General features: G+C 41.1%; 1 protein-coding gene across 2 annotated transcripts; it reads left to right on the plus strand.

Moving 5' to 3' along the window:
* The first annotated feature begins 5,836 nt into the window (after positions 1–5,836).
* ythdf1 (YTH N(6)-methyladenosine RNA binding protein 1) lies at positions 5,837–20,718 on the plus strand. Of its 2 annotated transcripts, none has more exons than XM_034173004.1 (6): positions 5,837–5,957; positions 6,723–6,750; positions 17,091–17,185; positions 17,282–18,916; positions 19,072–19,116; positions 19,227–20,718. In XM_034173004.1, the coding sequence occupies exons 1-6, from the start codon at positions 5,955–5,957 to the stop codon at positions 19,239–19,241; spliced, it is 1,821 nt and encodes a 606-aa protein (XP_034028895.1). In that variant the 5' UTR covers positions 5,837–5,954; the 3' UTR covers positions 19,242–20,718. The 2 variants fall into 2 exon arrangements, with proteins under 2 accessions (XP_034028895.1, XP_034028894.1); XM_034173003.1 differs by lacking the exon at positions 5,837–5,957 and adding an exon at positions 6,102–6,461.
* Positions 20,719–25,665: the final 4,947 nt, after the last annotated feature.

Here is a 25,665-nt window from a genome sequence, read left to right on the forward strand (position 1 = left end):
ACTATTCCATTTATTAATCCTTTTATTTCAACCAATAATTTGCATCATTTTGTACTGAAATTGGAGCAACTTTTAACTTTTGACCCCTGTACAAACTGAAACTGACCTTTGTCACCATTTTTGCTGTTTTTACCCCATAACTCCATAACATTCCATCACAGACAGTCCAAACTATACCTTTTTGGAATTGTTATGGCCAGACAAGTAATGTGATATAGTTTTCAACATGATTGGAGCACTTTTAAAGTTTGACCTCTGTGTAATTCTTCATTGACTCCTACCTGGCTACAGCTACCACCATGGGATGGCTATCATACATTTTTATGTAGGCTATGATACACTGAGGCTGGATTCTAAGTGTTGTTTATTCTGCTGCGTTTACACATAACGACGACAAGTCACGAATGCCATGGCCGCTGATCACAAATGTGATGATTCGTGGCAGAGGCATCAGGTGTCCTCAGGAACTGCTGCAACCTGTTACCACACGTTACGATTAATGGCACGTGTTGCTGGAGAATTATCAGGAACCATTACGCACGGTCAAGAATAGCTATTGCACGTAACAGCGCATCGTTAAGTTCTGTCACGTTGTGAACGAGGTGAATTGTCTCCACACACACACCCATATTCATCCAACCGAATTCAGATCATTCCAGTTTTTCAGAAGAACTTTGTGACTGCATGCGTAGTTGGACTCTCTGCCATGGAGTGGCGCAGAGAGGAGGAGGAGACGGACAGAGCCAGATGTGTGGCTTCATGCGGCATCAGGCACATGCAGCAGGTGGAACACCTGCAGGAGTGCGCTGAAGAGCACTGAAATTAGACTTTTAGCCAACTTGGTGTCAGCAATCAAACTGAATGCGATGCAGCAGCATGCCCGTATATAGAGGGGGTTTAGGGGGTTCAACCGAACCCCCCCGCCGAGAATTCTACTGATTTGTTTCTGCTGATTTTTTTCTGATCTGGATATCAACGTTATGTATTTTCTTTTCATTGATAATAAGCAACAAGCACTAACTGTTACACAGCTATTATCACACACCCTCAAGTTTCAATTTCCTCTGCCAGAGTAATTCCTTAAGTGATGAAAGTGATGAAAGGGGAAACTGCTAGATAAACTTTTCCCGTGGTGGTTGAGAATTTTTGCTCCCTGGTCCCTATCCTCCTCTGATATCAAACAGATTAGTAGGCTTGTAAATACCCATGTAGACACACAATTACACTTGTCTGGTTTGTAAAAACATGTTTGTATGTATAAGCTGAGAAATAAAGGGAGCTTCTCCTTCCTGTTGCAAATACTGTAAAAGTGCAAATATTTGCGTGGGATTTATTATGCGAATTTCACAAGTTAAACAAGGTCGCCAAATTAAATACCTTTATTTTAATACATAACGTACATATACGTACATATTCATAATGTAAACGCGAATATTAATACCACTAAATACGAGGTCTGTTAGAAAACTATCCGACCTTTTTATTTTTTGCAAAAACTATATGGATTTGAATCATGTGCGCTTGCGTCAGCCAAGCTTGAACCTTCGTGCGCATGCGTGAGTTTTTTCACGCCTGTTGGTTGCGTCATTCGCAACCAACAGGCAGGTATAAAGTTTGCATTAATGTTATCTTGGTTCTTCCTGGGTGGTTCTTATGGCAACTGATCCAATCCCAAGCAAGGACTATTTGTATATAAAAATGTATTTCCTAAAATGATACATTTTGGGTTTCAAATGAAATTTACGTAGCTTTTTACCCCTCGAAATCCTCAAAAAGCTTCTGCTTCGGGGGCTTTGCCCCCCTGAGCCCCCCACGAGGGCATTGCCCCTTGACCCCACCGGGGGCCCTGCAGCCCACTGGACCCCCAAGTAAAGGATTTGAACCCCCCCTTTCACATTCCTATATACGGCCCTGATTCAGACAGTAATTCGCGATGAAGCAGTTGTGGTTGTATTATGGGCAAAAAATGTTTTTAAAATGGAAATAAACGTGCCCTGTTAAAGTCTACCTTTAAAAAAAATCCAAAATAAAACAATGATTTGGTTTTGATGCTAAAACCAAAAATATGACGACAGAATATGGAAAGCGTAAAGAGACATATACTTATTTATTAGGCTTGTGCTTTGAATTAAATCTGTCAACTCCTTACACCTCACTCTAGTCACAACTTTAGATTAAAAAAAAGTGCTGCAAAAACAATTATGAAAAGAACTGACAGTTACACATAAAAAACAACTAGAAATAAAAGAATGCCAAAAATTAAAAAATTTTAAAAATTGTCAAGATGACAAGTGACTACTGTACAAATAATATTTCAAAAATTCTGATTTTCTTTGCTGAATAACTGTCCAAATTTAAGCAGTAATAGCTTTTACATGGTCAAGTGCATTTTGGCGCCACCTGCTCAGATATGTTGAGTGCCCTTGCCCCATGCCCACCAAACTCAATTTCACCCCCTCCCACCCGTCAGTTTCACTTGTTTTAATGATATGGCGAACTACTGTCTGGAATTACAGTCACTGTCCAGAATCTGAATAACTGTCCACACTTAAGCAGTAATAGCTTTTAATGCACTTGACCATGTAAAAGCTATTACTGCTTAAGTGTGGACAGTTATTCAGTTTCTGGACAGTGATTCATTTTCCAGACAGTAGTTCGCCATATTAAAAAAAGTGAAATTGAAGGATGGGAGGGGGTGAAATGGAGGTTGGTGGGCATGGGGCAAGGGCACTCAACATATCTGGGCAGGTGGCACCAAAATGCACTTGACCATGTAAAAGCTATTACTGCTTAAATGTGGACAGTTATTCAGCGCAGAAAATCAGAATTTTTGAAATATTATTTGTACAGTAGTCACTTGTCATCTTGACTATTTTTTTAACTTTGAAATTTTTGTCATTCTTTTATTTTTAGTTGTTTTTTGATGTGTAACTGTCCGTTCTTTTCATAATTGTTTTTGCAGCACTTTTTTAACTAAAGTTGTGACTAGAGTGAGGTGTAAGGAGTTGACAGATTTAATTCAAAGCACAAGCCTAATAAATGAGTATATGTCTCTTTACGCTTTCCATATTCTGTCGTCATATTTTTGGTTTTAGCATCAAAACCAAATCATTGTTTTATTTTGGATTTTTTTGTTTTTAAGGTAGAATTTAACGGGGCACATTTATTTCCATTTTAAAAATATTTTTGCCCATAATATAACCACAACTGCTTCATCGCGAATTACTGTCTGAATAATGATCTACTGTCTGTCTAACTTCACGCCGGTAGGAGGTGCAGAGATGTCTGGCTGCACATGAGGCTCCTCTCGCTCCTCTGGTTGCTCAGACTCGTTCTCCCGCTCATCGGTTACAACAGCAGGTGGAACACCTGCAGGAGCATCCTGAGGAGCTTCAGCAGGAACTTTTGGAGCCGAGTTTAATTGTACGCACGTGACAGAAAACTGATTCGTCGTGGCACGCAGTGAAATGTGACGCCGCGTTACAAGTCGTGTCAATATGGCAAGCCAACAGTGCCACAATTACGCCACTTTCAGTCGCGTTTCACCAAAAAAATGCCGTAAAAAACGACGTATTATTTGACGCATTACGGCGCATTTAACGGCGTTGTCTTTAATTACAGCGTAAAAAGCGCCGTAATAACTGACAAAACTGTGTTTTTTACAGTGTTTTTTGCTGAAATGCGACTGAAAGTGGCGTAATTGTGGCACTGTTGGCTTGCCATATGTCAAAACTTGACAATTTCCACGTCACTCTGTAATAACGCGTGACAGTTTGGACTCCAAGAACCATCACAGAAACCACTACGAATGTTGTCACGTTCTACAACCCCTGGCAATAATTATGGAATCACCGGCCTCGGAGGATGTTCATTCAGTTGTTTCATTTTGTAGAAAAAAAGCAGATCACAGACATGACACAAAACTAAAGCCATTTCAAATGGCAACTTTCTGGCTTTAAGAAACACTATAAGAAATCAGGAAAAATAATTGTGGCAGTCAGTAACGGTTACTTTTTTAGACCAAGCAGACGGAAAAAAATATGGACTCACTCAATTCTGAGGAATAAATTATGGAATCACCCTGTAAATTTTCATCCCCAAAACTAACACCTGCATCAAATCAGATCTGCTCGTTAGTCTGCATCTAAAAAGGAGTGATCACACCTTGGAGAGCTGTTGCACCAAGTGGACTGACATGAATCATGGCTCCAACATGAGAGATGTCAATTGAAACAAACGAGAGGATTATCAAACTCTTAAAAGAGGGCAAATCATCACGCAATGATGCAAAAGATGTTGGTTGTTCACAGTCAGCTGTGTCTAAACTCTGGACCAAATACAAACAACATGGGAAGGTTGTTAAAGGCAAACATACTGGTAGACCAAGGAAGACATCAAAGCGTCAAAACATCAAAGAAAACTTAAAGCAATATGTTTCAAAAATCAAAAATGCACAACAAAACAAATGAGGAACGAATGGGAGGAAACTGGAGTCAACGTCTGTGACCGAACTGTAAGAAACCGCCTAAAGGAAATGGGATTTACATACAGAAAAGCTAAACGAAAGCCATCATTAACACCTAAACAGAAAAAAACAAGGTTACAATGGGCTAAGGAAAAACAATCGTGGACTCTGGATGACTGGATGAAAGTCATATTCAGTGATGAATCTCGAATCTGCATTGGGCAAGGTGATGATGCTGGAACTTTTGTTTGGTGCCGTTCCAATGAGATTTATAAAAATGACTGCCTGAAGAGAACATGTAAATTTCCACAGTCATTGATGATATGGGGCTGCATGTCAGGTAAAGGCACTGGGGAGATGGCTGTCATTACATCATCAACAAATGCACAAGTTTACGTTGATATTTTGGACACTTTTCTTATCCCATCAATTGAAAGGATGTTTGGGGATGATGAAATCATTTTTCAAGATGATAATGCATCTTGCCATAGAGCAAAAACTGTGAAAACATTCCTTGCAAAAAGACACATAGGGTCAATGTCATGGCCTGCAAATAGTCCGGATCTTAATCCAATTGAAAATCTTTGGTGGAAGTTGAAGAAAATGGTCCATGACAAGGCTCCAACCTGCAAAGCTGATCTGGCAACAGCAATCAGAGAAAGTTGGAGCCAGATTGATGAAGAGTACTGTTTGTCACTCATTAAGTCCATGCCACAGAGACTGCAAGCTGTTATAAAAGCCAGAGGTGGTGCAACAAAATACTAGTGATGTGTTGGAGCGTTCTTTTGTTTTTCATGATTCCATAATTTTTTCCTCAGAATTGAGTGATTCCATATTTTTTTCCTCTGCTTGGTCTAAAAAAGTAACCGTTACTGACTGCCACAATTTATTTTTCCTGATTTCTTATAGTGTTTCTTAAAGCCAGAAAGTTGCCATTTGAAATGACTTTAGTTTTGTGTCATGTCTGTGATCTGCTTTTTTTCTACAAAATTAAACAACTGAATGAACATCCTCCGAGGCCGGTGATTCCATAATTTTTGCCAGGGGTTGTATTAAGGATCAATACTCATCAAGACGGATCAATACCTCAGTTGCGACCTCCACGACGTGAGACGAAATGAGGGTGGTGTGTGACATTCGTGGAAGATTTTTTTGACAGGCAAAAACATGCTCCACGAATATCAAGAATATCACGCACCAACACGCACTATTAAGAAACATATTCAGATGCGTTAAGTCACATTAAGAATGCCAGGAATGTGTCACGAATGACAGAAAAATGACATTCGTAACGCGTCTTGGTTATTTGTAAACGCACCTTTCCCCTTAAGTGGTACCGAAAACCTGCTTGGTTCATGCACTAAGTGAGAGAATGAGAGCTTTGAGGTTAGAGGCAGAATAAGAAACGAGAGTCAGAGAAACAATAAAAGAGGAACTATCTCAGAAAGTGGAGCAAAGTTATCTTGAGGTTGTTTGATTTTCCATCTAAATGGTAAGAACACACTTGAGTTTGTGAACGTAGAATTTACTCAGTATAATAAACATAGCTGTACTTTATTCACGGTTATCCTATTTTTTTTTTTTTTTTTTAAATGAATAAGGTATATTCATAAAATAGTAATAAGGTGGGCGAGAGGTTGCGTGGTGACGCTGGCGTCATGTCCGCCGTGTAGAGCCCGGATGAAGCCGTTTTTGGGGCCAGTGAGCAGGGCCACCGTGGCTGCTTGGTTTTTAATTTAAGAGGGTCTGAGCGGACTGAAGCCCCGCTGCTGGATTAATGAGGACAGGGCGGCGCTCGGAGCCAGCAGGGCCGCGAAAAGCAACGTGTCGGCGCCGAGCAGCGACACCACAACAGCTGTTGCTAACTGTTAGCTCCTCCGGCTAACAGCCGCTCCTGCAGCCGGAGTCTCTGCCGCAGACTGTGCGTCTTGTCGGGGCTTCAGTCTCTACGGCACCCGGTCTGTGAATGATGTCTGCCACGAGTATTGACCCTCAGGTAAGGTGCAATAAGAAAGACGGCTACCAGCCGCACAGAATCGCGCCTCTGCCGGCTAGTTAGCTGCAGTTAGCCCGTCCGCCCAGCCGACAGGTCGCTGCTGCAGCAAACCGAGGCCTGGCTGCTTCCTGGCGGACGTTTAACGCTCCGCTCAGCCGTCATGTCACCATGCAACTGTGAAAACATGGAGTGCTCATGAAAGCTTTGTTTTTCCCCCCTCTTTCTTTTACATGCATTCCTGATTTTAATATGACCACCAAGACATCAAAAGGACAAGATGGTGCTAAAGGTAAGAGGAAAATGATTTATTGCACGTACAGATGTCACACCTCAGTCTGTTTGTAGGACCGAATCACTTGTGCACACAGGTTAGGGCTGCAAATGAGCTGATGCTCGTCTACTATAAATTCAGTAATCATCATAACACTGGTACCCATGAGAGGATTCATCCGTGGGATTGATTGGGCTGAAGACCAGAAAGCTCAAGTCACTTTGGGCCGCCCGTTAAACGTTATTGTGCATAATTTCTGCTTGGCGATATTACAGTTATAAAGCAAGTAATAGAGACCAGATCAAAAGTGTATCAGATGTTATTAAATATATCAAAACTATGACCGTCTCTAATGAAGAATCAAACAACACACAAAGGATACACAGAGTACATAAATACCCAACAGTACAGCACATGTAACTAAAAATAGGTATTATATGTGAATTATGAACAGAATATAATACAGTTAGTGGTAAGAATATCACTTTCCATGAATGACCAATTCAGCATCATTGGAATACAACCAGACATCACTAAACTGCCAGTTGAACTGAGAGGTTTAAGCTTTGGTCCCACCGAATATTAAAGCCATGAATAATAAGCCACGTATGGATTTGTCAGAAATTTCAGTGATTATTCGAATAATGAGCCACGTATGTGAACATTGCGCAAACAATTAAAAATCATTGTGAGTGATTGCCTCACGGCGCACCTCATCTGATCGATTATAACGAGATGTTAAATCTATCATAAACATACTGTTACAGCTGCTCATTTCAGTTTAAATTTATTTCATTTATATAACGCCAAATCACAACAAAGTTGCCTCAAGGCGCTTTACACAAGTAAGGTCTAAGAAGGAATGAACATGCAACTGTTTTACCAAGCCATTACAATATAAACATTACAAATAATTACCTTTTAGGCTGTTCCAAATATGTTCTCCACCTCCTGAAGTGCATGACAAGAGAGAAGAAAAAAGCTCCAGATGAAACGGTCCTCAGGGATTCCGGAAGTGATTAGAAGTGTTTTCAATAGCCAAACTCTGACAGAAAATGGTTAATCCGCTACGAAATAATTATTTTTTTATACAGTGTCCAGTGCACAAAGCAGGTGAGATTGTCACAACGAAGTGCACACATGAGAGGGTGGAGCCAAAATACCTTGTCCTTTTCCTCGTAGCCACCAGGTACTCGGATAACGGGCTTCTAACAGCCTCATCCTTACCACTAACATGTCCCTAACATTCTTGTTTGTCCTTGTAGTACCCTGTACACAAACTGCCCAATGTTGTTTTTGCTAAATTTTGAACTTCTTGAAATTAGTGCCATGCTCAGAGATGAGCCTCGTTAGCCGAATATTCTGCCTCTAAGAGCCTCTCAGAGCCACTGTTCTCCCAGGTTTGTTGAATAAATGGACTCCTACCAAAGTAACATGGTATGTGGCTTATTATTCATCATTCATTATTCCATGGGACCGGGGCTTCACCGCTTACCCATTAGAAATAACTTCAGTGCAATCAGTGCATTGGAGCTGATGCCATCAGGCAAGCTGAGACCATCATACAGGGCTTTACTGCCTGCTTGGAAGGACGTGATGTCAGAATGGGAGCTGCTTTGGGGAAATCAGCCAAGGAGCATGGAGCTGTAACTTGGCCTGTTATTTCTGAAACGTTGCAAAACTTGACCAGGTTTGAGAGCTGCTTTACAGGAATAAAAGGGAATTACTGAGCCCCAGCAAAAGCTGTCTTTCTGAAATGCTTAGGGACAGGTTAAAATCATCAGGGGACCAAAATGGCAACGACCACAGATATTCAACATAAAAAGAAACATTTTGTTTTTGCTCATTTTGTTTAGTTACTCTCTCACTGCCTTTTCTGCAGCAACAGTAGTCGTGTAACTCCTAGACTCGGTCTCTGGCCCAAATCTGGGTAGTCATATCTCCAGTTCTGGCCAAGGTGCAGAGAAGATATTGGTACCGACTATGTTGGCACCAGCATTTTCTCAATTCCTCGTTCCAGCTTTTGCTACATTTCTTAAACCTATGATGTCTCAAAGTATTTTAAAGTTGCAGCAAGTGCTGATTGCAATTTGGTGTTATTTACCTTCATTCTTGGATGATAATGAGAATTGAATGGCATGGAGGCATGTATAACTCTGGTCCCTGTCTGTTTTAATCTACCGAAACATTTAAACAACCAAGACCAAGGAAAAGTACACCAAGATTTGAAAAAATTATAATTTACTGTTGAACAGATGACAAATGCATGTTTTAATTTAATTTGTGCAAACTGATTGCTAATCAGTACACACACACACACACACAAATAAGTACTAAGCTCTTACAAAACTGACTTGGAACCTCATGTCAAAATTGGCTTCATCCTATTTTAGGTTTGATTGATGTTAATCTAATGAACACGGGCCGTTGGTTGATTAATTCCAAAAATACTTGCGTCTTTTTCCGTTTGATTGAGAAATTGTGTTTGCACAAATATATCTGAGGGTGTTGTACCATCAACATTATTCCCAAAGTTATGCATTAAATATTTTGTTTGTCTGTTCAAGTCAATTAATGTAATTAATGTAATGTTTTTTTTTCCAAATGATTGTTTTCTGAACAGCAAATTAATTCTTTGGTTCATTTTCCAGGAAATCATAGCCACAAGTTATTCCAATAACTTTCAGCACTGAATTTAAATAGTTTTCATAAACAAGATTTATTTTACCAAAAAAATAAATAAATAAATAAATAAAAAAAACACAAAAAATGCATGCATACAAAGTTTACAGGGCTGCAAAACCTCTGCTTGTTGACGGATTTCCATCTAAATGTGTTTCCGGGTTCCGTTTATTTTGTCATATACTGTAAAACTGCAGAGTTCTCTCCAGAAAATGGAATAACGGTGCCGCGCTGCTGAGTGGCGTCACCTCGCGATGTTCACACAAACCCATTTTTTTTCAGTTTCAGTTCAGTTTCAATTTATTTTCATTTATATAACGCCAAATCACAACAGAGTTGCCTCAAGGCACTTCACACAAGTAAGGTCTAACCTTACTAACCCCCTGAGCAGCAGTGGTAAGCCATTTTTGTGGAAAAATTTCACATAAATAACATCAGCTCTTTATTTTATCCTGTTTACATCCAAACAACACAAACCATGACAAAAGGCAAGCGTTACACGAAGCCCGATAATCAGAGGACGATCCCTGCATTTTTTGTGTTTCGTCTTTGCGGTGACCACAGCCCCTGTGGGGTGCTGCAATTGCCAGTCTGTCTGGGGAGGGGGCACGTTGGCACTGAGCCACCATGGAGGCGGAGACCGGTGCACAACCGACTCGATTGACATTGTCTGCTGTGGGATCGACCAGATCCGAGGCTAACAACAGTGCTGCAGTGCTTGTGACAGTGAACAGGGGGTGGGGGTTATGAAGAAAACGGTAGAATGAAAATCAAAATTCTTGAGGTACTGAGACACACTTTCATTCTTTGAGGTTTTGGTGCTGGATAGTGGTGTGCATTATTTCCATTCTATGTTTTAAAGGATGTCGCACTGAAATCATAACATTTCTGAGTGTTTCCAGAACTGTTTACATACAGCATACAGCTTTGAGGAAAACATCCAAGCGCGCACTTGAATGGAATGTAGCTGTCAATGTTAAAAACGGAGCCACAGATTAATTGCAAAGTTTCCATAAGTGTGATATCGTGTTATGATGACTCGATTTTAAGTGATAACCGTTAATTTTGATGCAGTCATGGTAAAAGCAGCAGCCGGGCTCCACTGTGAGGAAAAATTAGTGCTCGTGCGCGTCCATCATGAACGCAGCCTGTTAAAAACAGTTTGCTAGAGGCCCAGCCTGAGTTTTGTGCACACTTACAAGTGTTGTCATTGATATAACTGTGAAAAATTTTAAATACATCTGTGTGATCAGACAGCCTGAAAAACAGTGAAGAGGTACGCATGCACACTTTCAGTAAAATAGCCTCCCGCAACACAGGCAGCAGTATTGGCACATGTTAGGATCCAAAATCCGACAGACTCTGAAAAAATTAAGAGTTTCAGGGTGAAGTGTGTCGCTTCCTGTCTATCTGTACATCCACCACTTCCGAATGAAAGCTCAGAAACTTTATCAGACATGGCAGTGTTCGTTTCACTCTGTCAGCCAGCCATCGGGATGTTTCTGCTTTCCCTAAAATGTACATCACACACAGGGAAATGACACTTCCTGGAAATGCACCTGCTGATTTGCAGCATGAGAGGGATAATTAGTAATAAAATACATCAGCAACTACTAATTATTACCACATTTGCATGGGTAGACTTGCAATCATGAATACTTAGATGTGTTGCTAACCGGGATGTTAAGTAATAATCAACATGTGGTTGTTTTTGTACTTGTTTGTGGCTTATTTTTACCCGAGGCCATCGGGTATTGCGAAGGCTTTGCATCTGTCCATCTGTCTTTGCTCAGTATAAGTCCAGGCGTATTATTGCCACAGTCTTCAAATTTACAGGGAACATTCTTGGGACACAGACCTTGGACAAGTTCAAAGGTGGCAAACATTGATGTATTTTAAGCGGTTAAAAAGTCACCTTCTGTTTCAATCTGTTCAGTTTTGTTTTTGAGTGGTAGTCGCGACAGCCAATCAGAGTAGAGCTGCACCAAGACGTTAGTGGCTGGTCTCTCCAAAACCGCTTCATTTCGTGTCTGTTATATACATGTTTCTCATATATTATGTAAAAGCTAGTGAGAAATAAACACTTCTAAAACTGAAAATGCTGTTTTTGGAACCTAATAACGCCTTTGAACTTATTTACAAGCCCTTGTTCGCATGATAACATCACAGGCTGGTAGCTAACTGCAAAACTCTATTTCGTTTGTGTGTAAATGTATCCTCTTTGTCATATATTATGTAAAAGCTAGTGAGAAATAAACACTTCTAAAACTGAAAACACTATTTTGATAACCTGATAACACCTCTGGAGTAATTACAAGACATTTTGCAGATGTTAGCATGCATGCTAACTTTCACTAACTCAAAGCTAACTTCCTCCATCCATCCATTTTCTTCAGCTTTATCCGGAGTCGGGTCGTGGGGGCAGCAGCTCAAGCAAAGCCGCCCAGACCTCCCGATCCACACACACCTCCCCCAGCTCCTCTGGGGGAACCCCAAGGCGTTCCCAAGCCAGCCGAGAGATGTAGTCCCTCCAGCGTGTCCTGGGTCTTCCCCGGGGCCTCCTCCCAGTGGGACGTGCCCGAAACACTTCTCCAGCGAGGCGTCCAGGGGGCATCCGGAAAAGATGCCCGAGCCACCTCAACTGACTCCTTTCGACGTGGAGGAGCAGCGGCTCGACTCCGAGCTCCTCCCGAGTGACCGAACTCCTCACCCTATCTGTAAGGGAGCGCCCAGCCACCCTGCAGAGGAAACTCATCTCGGCCTCTTGTACTCGCGATATCGTTCTTTCGGTCATGAGCCAAATCTCATGACCATAGGTGAGGATCGGAACGTAGATCAATCGGTAAATCGAGAGCTTTGCCCCCCTACTCAGCTCTCTCTTCACCACGACGGTCCAATACAGCGACCGCATCACCGCAGATGCTGCAGCGATCCGTCTATCGATCTCACGCTCCATCCGTCCCTCACTCGTGAACAAGACCCCGAGATACTTAAACTCCTCCACTTGAGGCAAGGACACTCCACCGACCTGAAGAGGGCAAAGCACTTCCGGTCGAGAACCATGGCCTCGGATTTGGAGGTTCTGATTTTCATCCCGGACGCTTCACACTCGGCTGCAAACCGCCCCAGTGCATGCTGAAGGTCCTGATTTGACAAAGCCAACAGAACCACATCGTCCGCAAACAGCAGAGATGAGATTCTGTGGTTCCCAAATCAGACCCCCTCTACACCCTGGCTGCGCCTAGAAATTCTGTCCATAAAAATAATGAACAGAACCGGTGACAAAGGGCAGGCCTGGCGGAGGCCAACGTGCACTGGAAACAGGTTTGACTTACTACCGGAAATGCGAACCAAGCTCCTGCTGCAGTCGTACAGGGACCGGATAGCCCTTAACAAAGGATCCCGGAGCACTCCCCACAGGGTGCCCCGAGGGACACGGTCGAATGCCTTCTCCAGATCCACAAAACACATGTGGACTGGTTGGGCAAACTCCCATGAACCCTCGAGCACCCGATGGAGCATGTAGAGCTGGTCCAGTGTGTCGCAACCAGGACGAAAACCACACTGCTCCTCCTGAATCCGAGGTTCGACCATCGGTCGAATTCTCCTCTCCAGTACTCTGGAATAGACCTTACCGGGGAGGCTGAGGAGTGTGATCCCCCTATAGTTGGAACACACCCTCTGGTCCCCCTTCTTAAACAGAGGGACCACCACCCCGGTCTGCCAATCCAGAGGCGCTGTCCCCGATCGCCACGCGATGTTGCAGAGGCGTGTCAGCCAAGACAGCCCCACAACATCCAGAGACTTAAGGTACTCAGGACGGACTTCATCCACCTCAGGAGCCTTGCCACTGAGGAGCTTTCTAACAACCTCGGTGACTTCGGTCTGGGTAATGGATGAGTCCGCCTCTGAGTCCCCAGTCTCTGCTTCCTCTTCGGAAGACGTGACAATGGGATTGAGGAGATCCTCGAAGTACTCCTTCCACCGCCCGACAACATCCCCAGTCAGGGTCACTGACTTCCTATGGAGTTAAATTTGTCTTAATACCAGCAAATCCACAGTGCATGAGCTACAAATTGCTTGATTTGCACAACTTCTGCTCTTAAAACTTTTATTGTTTTTGATTGATAGAGGGGCTTTATTGAACATGTACAAATTGTACACAAGACAATAGGATCTTAATAATTATAAAGAACACAAGGCTCATATGGCCAAGGGTATTTTAGTATTGCATTATATTTTTAGATCTAGGGATAATTTTTGGGGTTATTTTTCCATTTTCTTGCAAGAAGGAAGGCATATACTTTTAGTCTGTGTAAATTGGTTTCAGTATCAAATTTAGTTATTTCTTGCGCTGCAAGTTCGTCATTAGCGCTTACATTTTTTTTCAAGAGAGGAAAGCTGGACCTTTTGTTTTTCTTTTTTGGGGGGGTATAGAGGCTCAATTTACCTGTTTCATGCTCAGGTGGGAATAAAAATGAACTTGAACTTATGAACTTATTTATTTGGCACACAACTCGTCAATAACAAAACTGATATACAAGACAATTCCACAGTGACATGTGTGACCAAAAAGGGAGTGAGCAGAAGCAAAGCTTATAAACGCCCTCCCCATATGTACATACATACATATTTCCACATTACCTACCCCCAGAGCAAGCACATAGGCGACGGTGGTAAGGAAAAACTCCCTCTGATGTATTGAGGAAGAAACCTCAAGCAGATCAGACTCTAAGGGGTGACCCTCTGCTTGGGCCATGCTACAAACACATTTAACAACACAAATGGATTTTGCTTGGTGAAATGGATTTTGCTTGGTGAAAAAAAACATGGAGTTAACATTAAAATGATTATTTTATCATTATTATTTTGAAGTTACTTTGTTTTGTTTTGTTTTTTTTTTTTTGTTTGTTTTTTGTTTTTTCAAAAATTAAAAAGATATCTACCAGGGGTTGTCAATAAATTTTCACCTACACGCTAGATTAGTATCTCTTCCTGTGACACAAAAAGTCAGTGAAATTGATGAAATGTTTTATAGAGCTGGAACTAATGATTATTTTCATTATCACTTTATCTGTTGATAATTTCCTTTTATTAATAAATTAATCATTTGGTCCATAAAATGGCAGAAAATTGTGAAAAATATCAATTGGTGCTCACCAAAGCCCAAGATGATGTCCTCAAATAAATATATATATGGACAATTAAGAAGGTGAAGTCAGACATTAAAAAAAAAAGACCCAGAACTAGAGCTGCAACAATTTGAGTCATTGATTATTATAACTATTACATTCCTGTTAAAAGGGAGTTTTTCCTTCCCACTGTAGCCAAGTGCTTGCTCACAGGGGGTCGTTTTGACCGTTGGGGTTTTACATAATTATTGTATGGCCTTGCCTTACAATATAGAGCGCCTTGGGGCAACTGTTTGTTGTGATTTGGCGCTATATAAAAAAATTGATTGAAAAATTGATTGATTGACATTAATCACCAACTATTTTGATAATTGATTAATTATTTTGGGTAATTTTAAAATATATCCAAACTCTTTGATTTGTGCTTCTTAAATTGAACATTTGATTGTTTAGATTACAAGCTGTTTTATTCCAATTTGGCAGTAAACTGGGCTGCAGACAAAACAAGACATTTTGAAGTCGTCATCTTGAGCTCTTGGTAACATTAATTGACATTTTTCACCATTTCTTGATGATTATTGATGATGATGATGATATTGTTGATTTCATTTAATAATCAATTCGTCGTTGCAGCTGTATTTCATTTATTCAGCAGAGTACCGCAGTCTGGAGCAGATGGGATATAATGTATATTATATAACTCTGTTTGGGGCAAACATGTTGCACAAAGATATTGGACTTTCATCTCTGCTTAAGTTAATAGTGTGGACAGTGCAGAACAGGTTTTTGTTGCTGAGCACATTCTGGTGCCTTATATGCTGCACCACTAAGAACATACTGAAAGAACTGATGTGATGTCATTCTAAAGTAGGGATGCCACAAACCATTATTTTTGTAATCAACTAGTCACCGATCATTTTTGCGATTAGTTGACTAATCGGATCATACGAAATTGCGGCTTATCGCACCAGCATGCAGCTGTTATTTGTCTTTGAATGTTGCTATTGTTTATTATATCGTTTAAGTAATTATTTTTCCATTATTGTGGTGAAGTGAGATCGGCCTGGTAGGTAGTTTTCATGGTATTCTGGGTTGAACTGCTTGCATCTCTTTGAACCCTTGATCACCAGCCATGGACAGGGGTCTCATGTCAGTCACCAACATGTTCAAGATGCTTCAGTCAGAATTTTTGCTTGTCGAGGTGTGCATGTAGTTGGCTTGGGCCCGGTTACATGAAGCAGTATAATCTTGTCTAGTGGACTAAACTCAGTCAACTCATCTTTTGACGTTAGTCGTTGCACAAAGCGCTTAGTCAGTTAAAGTTTTTTATCCTGGTACAGAGGAGGCTAATTCTTATTTTAGCCGACAAAACTTCAGTGTCTTACCTCTAAAAAAGCGGCTATCGTGTATCACCACGTGATGGAGGATGAAGGAAGGGGAGACTAGTGGCGGGAGCAGGTGTTCCGGGACCGGAATAATCTATTTGAAATTTTGACGGACGCCGAGGTCAGGAGTGCTTCTCCTGTACTGCAGCGGACTCAGTCATGATTGTAGCAGACGGTCCAACCCGGAAGTAAACAAAACTGTCGCGCATTGGAGGCATTTCTTGGCCCTTGTGAGACTGCTATGACCACGAAAATTGTCGACTAATGTAAGACGGCTAATCTATAAGTTTAGCCATCGATTAGATGGATAATGGTGGGCGACTAACCTTAGTGGACTAAGTAAACTTAGTAGACTAAAAGATTAGACTGCTTTATGAAACCGGGCCCAGGTAACAGTCGTCCATTGAAGAGGAACATATATTTTTAGCACCGTAACATAGCATTATAAAACATTAGTGTTAACACATTTCCTATTCAAACATGGCATTGCTGTTATAACGTTACAGTACAGAAAACACGTAACATATGTGTGCTAAGGTTAATGAAATCAACGGTAATGTTAACATTTATAGCTATCAGTATAAGTAAGTAGATCACTACAGATGTTAATGTTAGCGGCTAACTAGCCAATTAGCTTACTGGGACGAGTGTCCTTGTCAGCATCTGAATCAGCCACAATGTGTTTCCTTCTCAAATGTTGCTGCATTACCGTTGTACTGCCGTGGAAGGAAAGTTCTGCCTTGCAGATTTTGCATTGCACATTTTTCTCTTTAATTTGGTTAAAATGCTCCCAAACGTTTGAGCTTCGTTGTCTGCAAGCCATGATATTGTTTGTGCGTAACTTTTCCGGTGACATCACAGCTGACCCCAATTAACATTATTGCACATGTGCGTAAAGGACAGAAAGGCAGCGGAAGGTACAGCGGCAGTTTTTGAGAGAAAAACAAAGCTTAAAAAAATAAATAAATAAACAATGACGTCGACAAATTTGATACTGTACATAATCGTGACTAGTCGACTAATTGTGGCAGCCCTGTTCTAAAGACGTGTTCATTCTAACTTGAAAAATGCCACTTTAACGGACTGACTTTAATTTGGTTGTTTGTTTTCATTTAGCTGCTTGGAACAGCACAAGTCTGATGCACTGACTTTGTTTCAGCTTTTCCCATTTCAGTGCAGAATGGCTCACTCCACCAGAAGGACACAGTCCATGACAGTGACTTTGAGCCCTATCTCACGGGCCAGTCCAATCAGGTGAGCAACACTTCTTTGTGTTACAAAGGATTAATATCTCCTGAACACCAGATTAGTTCTATGTAAAATCAACTTTGTTATTGTGTCTGTTTATAGAACAACAGCTATCAATCCATGACAGACCCATACCTACCCAGTTACTATGCCCCCTCCATTGGATTTCCTTACCCTCTCAGTGAGGCGCCTTGGTCGACAGGAGGTGATCCGCCAATTCCCTACCTTACACCCTATGCTCCCCTCAGCAATGGTGACCATCACTTCATGCACGATACAGTTTTTGGGCAGCCTGGTGGGCTCAGTAGTAGCATTTATCCTCACCGGTTTAACTTTTTCCCAGAGAACCCCGCCTTTTCAGCCTGGGGTACCAGTGGTTCTCAGGGACAGCAGACTCAGAGTTCTGCCTATGGGGGGAATTACAGCTATCCCCCCAGTTCTCTGGGAGGAACCATAGTCCCTGATGGCCAAACTGGTTTCCATAGTGACAACTTGAGTAAGGCTCCTGGTATGAACAGTCTAGAGCAGGGTATGCTAGGTCTAAAAATAGGTGGCGATGTGACTGGAAGTGGCTCTGGTGTGAAGACTGCAGGCTCTGTGATTGGTGGCAACGGAAGTGTAGCTGCTGCTGTTGCTACGGGTAATGGCGGCACACCAGTTGGAATGCCCTCTCCTAAACCTGCATCGTGGGCTTCTATTGCCAGTAAACCTGCCAAGATGCAGCAACAAAAGTCCAAAAGCAAGACTGGCACAGTTATACCTGGAGGACCACTTCCTCCTCCTCCTCCCATTAAACACAACATGGACATTGATACATGGGATAACAAGGGGACAAAAGTTGTGTCCCCTTTGCCCCCTCACCACCACCAACCGCACCAGCCACCACAGCTCCACTCCCATACTACCAGTCTCATCCCTCCTCTTCAACAGTCGCTACAGTCTGCCCAGTCTCTGGTGCAGCAGATGACCATGCAGGGTCCTCTACCTCCTCTTCCGCAGTCTTACCAGAACCACAACTCTGCTCCATCACCCCAGACCCGCTGGATAGCCCCACGCAATCGCAACATGTGCTACAGTGGTGGAAGTTTGGACAGCAGTGGCTCCTCCAATGGTGGTGGTGTTGGTAATGGAGGTGGCCCAGGTCTGCCTCCAGGATCAGAGCTGAGGTCAGAGTCCCATCCTGTGCTGGAGAAGCTTCGAGCAGCCCACAGCTACAATCCCAAGGAGTTTGACTGGAACCTGAAAAACGGCCGTGTGTTCATCATCAAGAGCTACTCTGAGGACGACATCCACCGCTCCATCAAGTACTCCATCTGGTGCAGCACGGAGCATGGAAATAAACGTTTGGACTCGGCCTACAGAGCCATGAACGCTAAAGGTCCCGTCTACTTGTTGTATAGTGTCAACGGCAGTGGGCATTTCTGCGGCGTGGCCGAGATGCGCTCACCTGTGGACTACGGCACCAGCGCGGGCGTTTGGGCACAGGACAAGTGGAAGGGCAAGTTTGACGTGAACTGGTTGTTTGTTAAGGATGTGCCCAACAGTCAGCTGCGCCACATCCGTCTGGAGAACAACGACAACAAGCCAGTCACCAACTCTCGCGACACTCAAGAGGTTCCTTTGGAAAAAGCAAAGCAGGTGCTCAAGATTATTTCCCAGTACAAACACACCACCTCCATCTTTGATGACTTTTCTCACTATGAGAAGAAGCAGGAGGAGGAAGAGGTTGTGAAAAAGGTAATGATTTCTTTCACACTGCGCTATAAATGTTTGTATTAAGAATGTTTACCTTCTGAAACACAACAGTCACAGAAAATGTTAAAATACTTGCTAATGGGTAATTGTTGCCATTGTTTGATGTTTCATTGAGGTTTTGCTTATTTTCCTAACAGAGTTATGAGCCTGCCTCTATACAAAGCAGAGCCAGAATGGATCAGGTAAAGTCTGTTTTTACCTTTTTTAAATTTGAACGCTTTGCATTGATGCAAATGCTGTCATGTAGCTCAGCACTGTTAGTTTGATATTTATTATTTATTGTTTCATCCAGGATCGTCAGAAATAAACTGAAGATGCCTTCTGAAACCTCAATCAACGATTGTGCTTGGACGGACATAATGAAATTTAGAATTTAAAAAGAAAACAGAGGACATAAGAAATTCAAAAACTAATATTTTTTCCATTTAATTTTTGCGACTTTGGCCTGTGTCAAACTTTGAGCCATGTTGCTCCTGGTTCCCATTCTTGATGAGTCATGCAGGGATGAGGCCAGCTCCACCAGGTGAATCCTTTCAGTAATATATTTTCTTGCTTGTTTTCTGTATTTTTTAACCTTATAAATCTCTATTGCTATCCCCAAACTAATTCTAAGTAACAAATATCTGCACGTCTGTTTTGAAAATCTCTCGACAACATGCTGCTGATATTCGGTGACTGTTCACTTTGTGGTTTGTGTGTTGGAGAAATGTTAAGTGCTTGTATTGGTTAATGTTACGAGTGACCAACATTTTATTAACAAACGTCTGCTATCTGTGTGTGGCCAGTTGTATTTTATATTACTAGGAGGAGAAAAAACCTATCAAGCTCTTTTGAACCGGTGTCTTATTTTGGAAGAATGTGTACACTGAAAGTATGTTTTTGTTTTGTTTTTTCTGTTTAGAACTGTGGAAGGTTGACATTAGAAAGCTTAGAAGTATGAAAAATATTTGCTTCACCTGGCTTACCACTGGTTTAAAAGTAACATTAATATGGGATTTGTTGCATTTTATTTTTGTATTTTTCTCTCATACACCAGAATGGAGTCTTATTTATTTACAGCTGCGGTATAATTTTGTTTTGTTTTTTTCCCCTGCCCCTGTACTGTACCTCAACTTTTCCAACAAGAGATTCAGGGAAAAGATGTGTAGAGATACAACATTCTTAAAGGCAGTTCCTCTGTCTATTTACAGAATTAATATTCACACTTACTGTATTAGTTTCTGTTTTTAGCAACACTAATTTTGCATTAAAGTGTTTTTTTGTTTTGTTTTTGTACATGCTATTATTTCACTCTGTTACCTGCAACTCCGGTCTTTGGAGTCTTTGTAAGGGAAAATGTAGCATGTAGTGCTTTTTAAAATGAGGCCAGGCCCATTGTCTTTTTTCTTTTTTTAAATTTGGGGTATTTCCATTGTTACAACCTGTCTACATCATCTTCAGAAAATGTAAGCTTTAATGTATTGGCATTTTTAACAGAGATCCCCTCAAATGTTTAACTGTAGCATTATATTTACTGATTTATTGTCAAGTGTGTGAAAACCCATGAGACTAGACTATATGGTATATGTGACTTTATTTGATTACTTGTTGTATTGTGTGTAAGAATGAAAGAAGAGAGGGTGTGTAACTGGAGCAATCAGAGCTATATGACAGTATTGGTATATAGAAAATTTATGCAAAAGGGAAAAGTTTAAGTCACCATTTATTAAATATCCATTGTATCAGAGGTCACTATTGCATTCTTAGATTTGATCATATCATTATTAAAGATATACTTATCTGTTGTTTTGTTTTATCTTTTATTGTGATTGAAGTTGTGTGGTTGCCATCTGGCTTCAATTTTAAGAAGTTAGAGTAAGATGGAGTGTTTTATTGTGGAACCTGGCAATATTTGTAGTGTTATTTAATATATGTGAGGTTCAGTGCATCTAGAAAGTATTCACAGTGCTTCACTTTTTCCACATTATGTTACAGCCTTATTCTGAAATGGATAAAATTTATTTTTTTCCCTCAAAATTCTATACACAATACCCCGTAATGACAATGTGAAAAAGTTTGAGATTTTTGCAAATTTATTAAAAATAAAAAATTAAGAAATCACATGTACATAAGTATTCACAGCTTTTGCCCACAGCTCAGGTGCATCCTGTTTCCACTGATCATCCTTCAGATGTTTCTACAGCTTAATTGGAGTCCACTTGGGGTAAATTCAGTTGGTTGGACATAATTTGGAAAGGCACACATCTGTCTACATATAAGGTCCCACAGTTGACAGTGCATGTCAGAGCACAAACCAAGCATGAAGTCAAATGAATTGTCTGTAGACCTCCAAGACCGGATTGTCTCGAGCCACAAATCTGGGGAAGGATACAGAAACATTTATACTGCTTTGAAGGTCCCAATGAGCACAGTGGCCTCCATCATCTGGAAATGAAAGAAGCTCACATCCACCAGGACTCTTCCGACAGCTGGCTGCCCCTGGGAAAGGCTTTAGTCAGGGAGGTGACCAAGAACCCAATGGTCACTTTATCAGAGCTCCAGCATTTCTCTGTGGAGAGAGAACCTTCCAAAAGGACAGTCATCTCTCCAACAATCTACCAATCAGGCCTGTATGGTAGAGTGGTAGAGTCGCCACTCTTCAGTAAAAGGCACACGGCAGCCCACCTCGAGTTTGCCAAAAGGGACCTGAAGGACTCTGACCATGAGAAACAAAATTCCCTGGTCTGATGAGACAAAGACTGAACTCTTTGGTGTGAATGCCAGGCATCATGTTTGGAGGAAACCAGGCACCATCCCTATAGTGAAGTATCGTGGCAGCTTCATGCTGTGGGGATGTTTTTCAGTGGCAGGAACTGGGAGACTAGTCAGGATTGAGGGAAAGATGAATGCAGCAATGTACAGACATCCTGGATGAAAACTTGCTCCGGAGTACTCTTGACCTCAGACCGGGGTGATGGTTCATGTTTCAGCAGGACAATGACCCTAATCACACAACCATGATATCAAAGGTGTCGCTTCAGGATAACTCTCTGAATGTCCTTGAGTGGCCCAGCCAGAGACCAGACATGAATCTGATTGAACACCTCTGGAGAGATCTGAAAATGTCTGTGCACCGACGCTCCACATCCAACCTGATGGAGCTTGAGAGGTGCTACAAAGAGGAATGGACAAAACTACCCAAAGATGGGGGTGCCAAATTTGTGGCATATTCAAGAAGACTTGAGGCTGTAATTGCTTCCAAAAGTGCATCAACAAAGAAATGATCAAAGGGTGTGAATACTTATGCACATGTGATTTCTTAGTTTGTTTATTGCAAAAATTAAAAGAAAACTTTGTCATCATTATGGGGTGTTGTGGGTAGAATTTTGAGGGAAAAATTAATTTACTCCATTTTAGAATAAAGCTGTAACAAAATGTGGGAAAAAGTGGAGTGCTGTGAATACTTTTTGGATACACTGTCATATAATCACCACTGGTAAAGCAGGAGCATAAAAATGTTCAGCACAGAGATTCATTTAAAGTACAGTTTGATGCCGTAGTTTTTGAAATTTGAATCCAGTATTTGATACTTGTGCATACATGCACACATGCACAAATAGGCAACTTAAAGTGGTCATATTGTGTAAAATCCTATTTTTTTTTCCAACTTCTACAGTTGCATATGGATGATTTACACCTTAAACATCCCCAACTTCCTACAATTCCACAACTTCATGTAACATTTCCTCTGCTGTAAGCAAAATGTAAGGCCAGAAACGGCTAATTTTAGACTTCTGTGACATATGTCATAGAACTCTATATCTGGACTCCTGCTGAGATGCCCAATGAGCTGGTCTCACTTTGTGGGGAAAGCCCCTGTGATCTGGTAGAGCAAGAAAGACTTCAATGAGGGGTAGGAGGGTGTGGCAACAAGTATCTTTACCTTTAAAGACCAATTTTTCTTTTTTTTTCTTTTTTTGAAGATGCAACAATTTTTATGAGGTCTTTTCATCGACTTTAATATTTGTAAGACATGGTAACTGTCAGCTGGCTGAAAAGGTTTATAATATGACCCCTTCAATACTACTGATACACCAGTACTAACAGGCTGCTAACAAGTTATTTTAAATATTCAATCTGCAGAATTAACAGAGTCAGGTGGCTGAATGACAAAGGCTATTTTAGCTTTTCATTCCCACTTTTATCATAAATTGATCCATCAGAGATAACATAACCGGTAGTCAGCGTGCACACTTGTGCAAATGGTGTCAAAAACAAAAATACTGACTTTGAAAAAGTCTTCTCGATAAATTTGTAATAATCATTTATTTCTTCCATCAAGTGTAATAGATTCCTGTTGGTCTAATTTCTAATTGATCAGTAGAAAGAAAGGAGCAACACTCGTCAAATTAAGGGCAAAAATATTTCATTTTCACATTTGGGGTTTGGAAAAACCACTAACGTTTTTATTATGACAGTCCAATGTGGGTGAATCTGACAAGTAACCCTACGGCTTAACTCCGTATAATCAGTGCAGTAATGTATGTGATGGGAGATTTAAAACTCCCCCCATATCCTCCTCCTACCCCTATTTCAACATTATGCCAGGAAAAATTTCCATCAAATCTCTAATTTTCACGCTAAAGTTTAGGGTTTGAAGAAAAACAGATTACTTGTTGTGGAACATGGCTGCTAAAAGGAACGGTAAATAATCAGTTGTCTTATTTTTTATGTCTTTTTTTAAGGAGCATTCATACATTAACCAGATGAGTACTACTCTATTACTACTACCGTTCCTTTTTAAATGGCCCAGGGAACAGTACACAATCTAAGATACTGACATCCAGTCCTAAAATATCAATAGATATCAGTTCAAGATATCTGAAAAGGTTTCAGGTGTACAGGTTTTGGGGGTAACAATGATCATCTTTTCTGGGGATGCCCACCTAACTAAGAAGGATCAGAAGCTAAACTGGGACAGGGAAGTCAAAAGGTCTGGTTTTAAGTGTCTTTCTTGATTTTTGAAACAATAAATGGCATTTTGATTGTTTTGGATTATTCTGAACTACTGATATTGAAATGACGACAGGGGTTCAATCTCATATCATCACTATATATTACACAAATCTATTAAATGCACATCTAAAATACCAACAATCGGATGATTATTTTTACACTGTGAGTACGTTGTCATTTTTGTGTATTTTTCATGCTGTATTATCTTGCAATCCATCCGGAAAGTGTTCCCAGTGCTTTACTTTTTCCACATTATCTTATGTTACAGCCTTATTCCAAAATGGATGAAATTCATTTTTTTCCTCAAATGTCTACACACAATACTCCATAATGACAATGTAAGAAAAAAAAATTTTTTTTTAGATTTTTGCAAATTTATTAAAAATAAAAAATTAAGAAATCACACGTACATAAGTATTCATAGCTTTTGCCATGAAGCTCAAAATTGAGCTTGGGTGCATCCTGTTTTCACTGACCATCCTTGAGATGTTTCTCCAGCTTTATTGGAGTCCACTTGGGGTAAATTCAGTTGGTTGGACATAATTTGAAAAGGCACACACCTGTCTACATATAAGGTCCCACAGCTGACAGTGCATGTCAGAGCACAAACCAAGCATGAAGTCAAAGGAATTGTCTGTAGACCTCCAAGACAGGATTGTCTCAAGGTGCAAATCTGGGGAAAGGTATAGAAACATTTCTGCTGCTTTGAAGGTCTCAGTGAGCACAGTGGCTTCCATCCATAAATGGAAGTTCAGATCCACCAGGACTCTTCCTAGAGCTGGTCGCCCATCTAAACTGAGTGATATGGGGAGAAGGACCTTAGTCAGGAAGGTGCCCAAGAACCCAGTGGTCACTGTTATAACTCCAGCATTCCTCTGTGGAGAGAGGAGAACCTTCCAGAAGGACAACCATCTTTGCAGCAATCCACCAATCAGGCCTGTATGGTAGAGTGGCCAGACAGAAGCCACTCCTTATAGTAAAAGGCACATGACAGCCTGCCTGGAGTTTACCAAAAGGCACTGAAGGACTCTCAGACCATCAGAAACAAAATTCTCTGGCCTGATGAGACAAAGACTGGACTCTTTGGTGTGAATGCCAGAAGTCATGTTTGGAGGAAACCAGGCACCATCCCTACACTGAAGCATTGTGGTGGCAGCATAATGCTGTGAGGATGTTTTTCAAGGTGAAGATGAATGACCTGAATCTGATTGAACATCTCGGGAGAGATCTGGAAATGTCTGTGCACCGATGCTCCCCATCCAACCTGATGAAGCTTGAAAGGTGCTGCAAAGAGGAATGGGCAAAACTGCCCAATAATAGGTGCATTAAGCTTGTGGCATCATATTCAAGAGGTGAAGCCATAATTGCTGCAAAAGGTGCATCAACAAAGTATTGACCAAAGGGTGTGAAAACTTATTTACATGTGACTTTTTTTTTATACATTTGCAATAATAAAAAAAAAACCTTCATGTTGTCATTATGGGGTGTAGTGAGTAGAATTTTGAGGGAAAAAATTTTTATTTACTGCATGTGGGAAAAGTGAAGTGCTGGATGGACTGCAGATTCATACACACATGCATCTACAGCTGGAGGTTATCTGTTCAAGACGAGGTGTTTTTGAGCCAGAGTGGACCCCCTAATTTTTAACCACTCAAATCACAAAATGCAAGATTATGATGTAAATATGGCTAAAAGGTTGAATCAAACAAAATTCTTTTGAAATCCACTCATATAAT

This window comes from Thalassophryne amazonica, chromosome 6, assembly GCF_902500255.1.
Source record: "Thalassophryne amazonica chromosome 6, fThaAma1.1, whole genome shotgun sequence".
NCBI classification, from domain to species: domain Eukaryota; kingdom Metazoa; phylum Chordata; class Actinopteri; order Batrachoidiformes; family Batrachoididae; genus Thalassophryne; species Thalassophryne amazonica.

Bases quoted from the DNA above. Each gene is read 5' to 3' on its own strand.
- ythdf1 (XM_034173003.1), top strand. From the start codon at position 6,432: ATGATGTCTGCCACGAGTATTGACCCTCAG. The intron at 6,751-17,090 runs GTAAGAGGAAAA...ACTTTGTTTCAG, and splicing joins AGGACAAGATGGTGCTAAAG to CTTTTCCCATTTCAGTGCAG. The intron at 17,186-17,281 runs GTGAGCAACACT...GTCTGTTTATAG, and splicing joins TCACGGGCCAGTCCAATCAG to AACAACAGCTATCAATCCAT.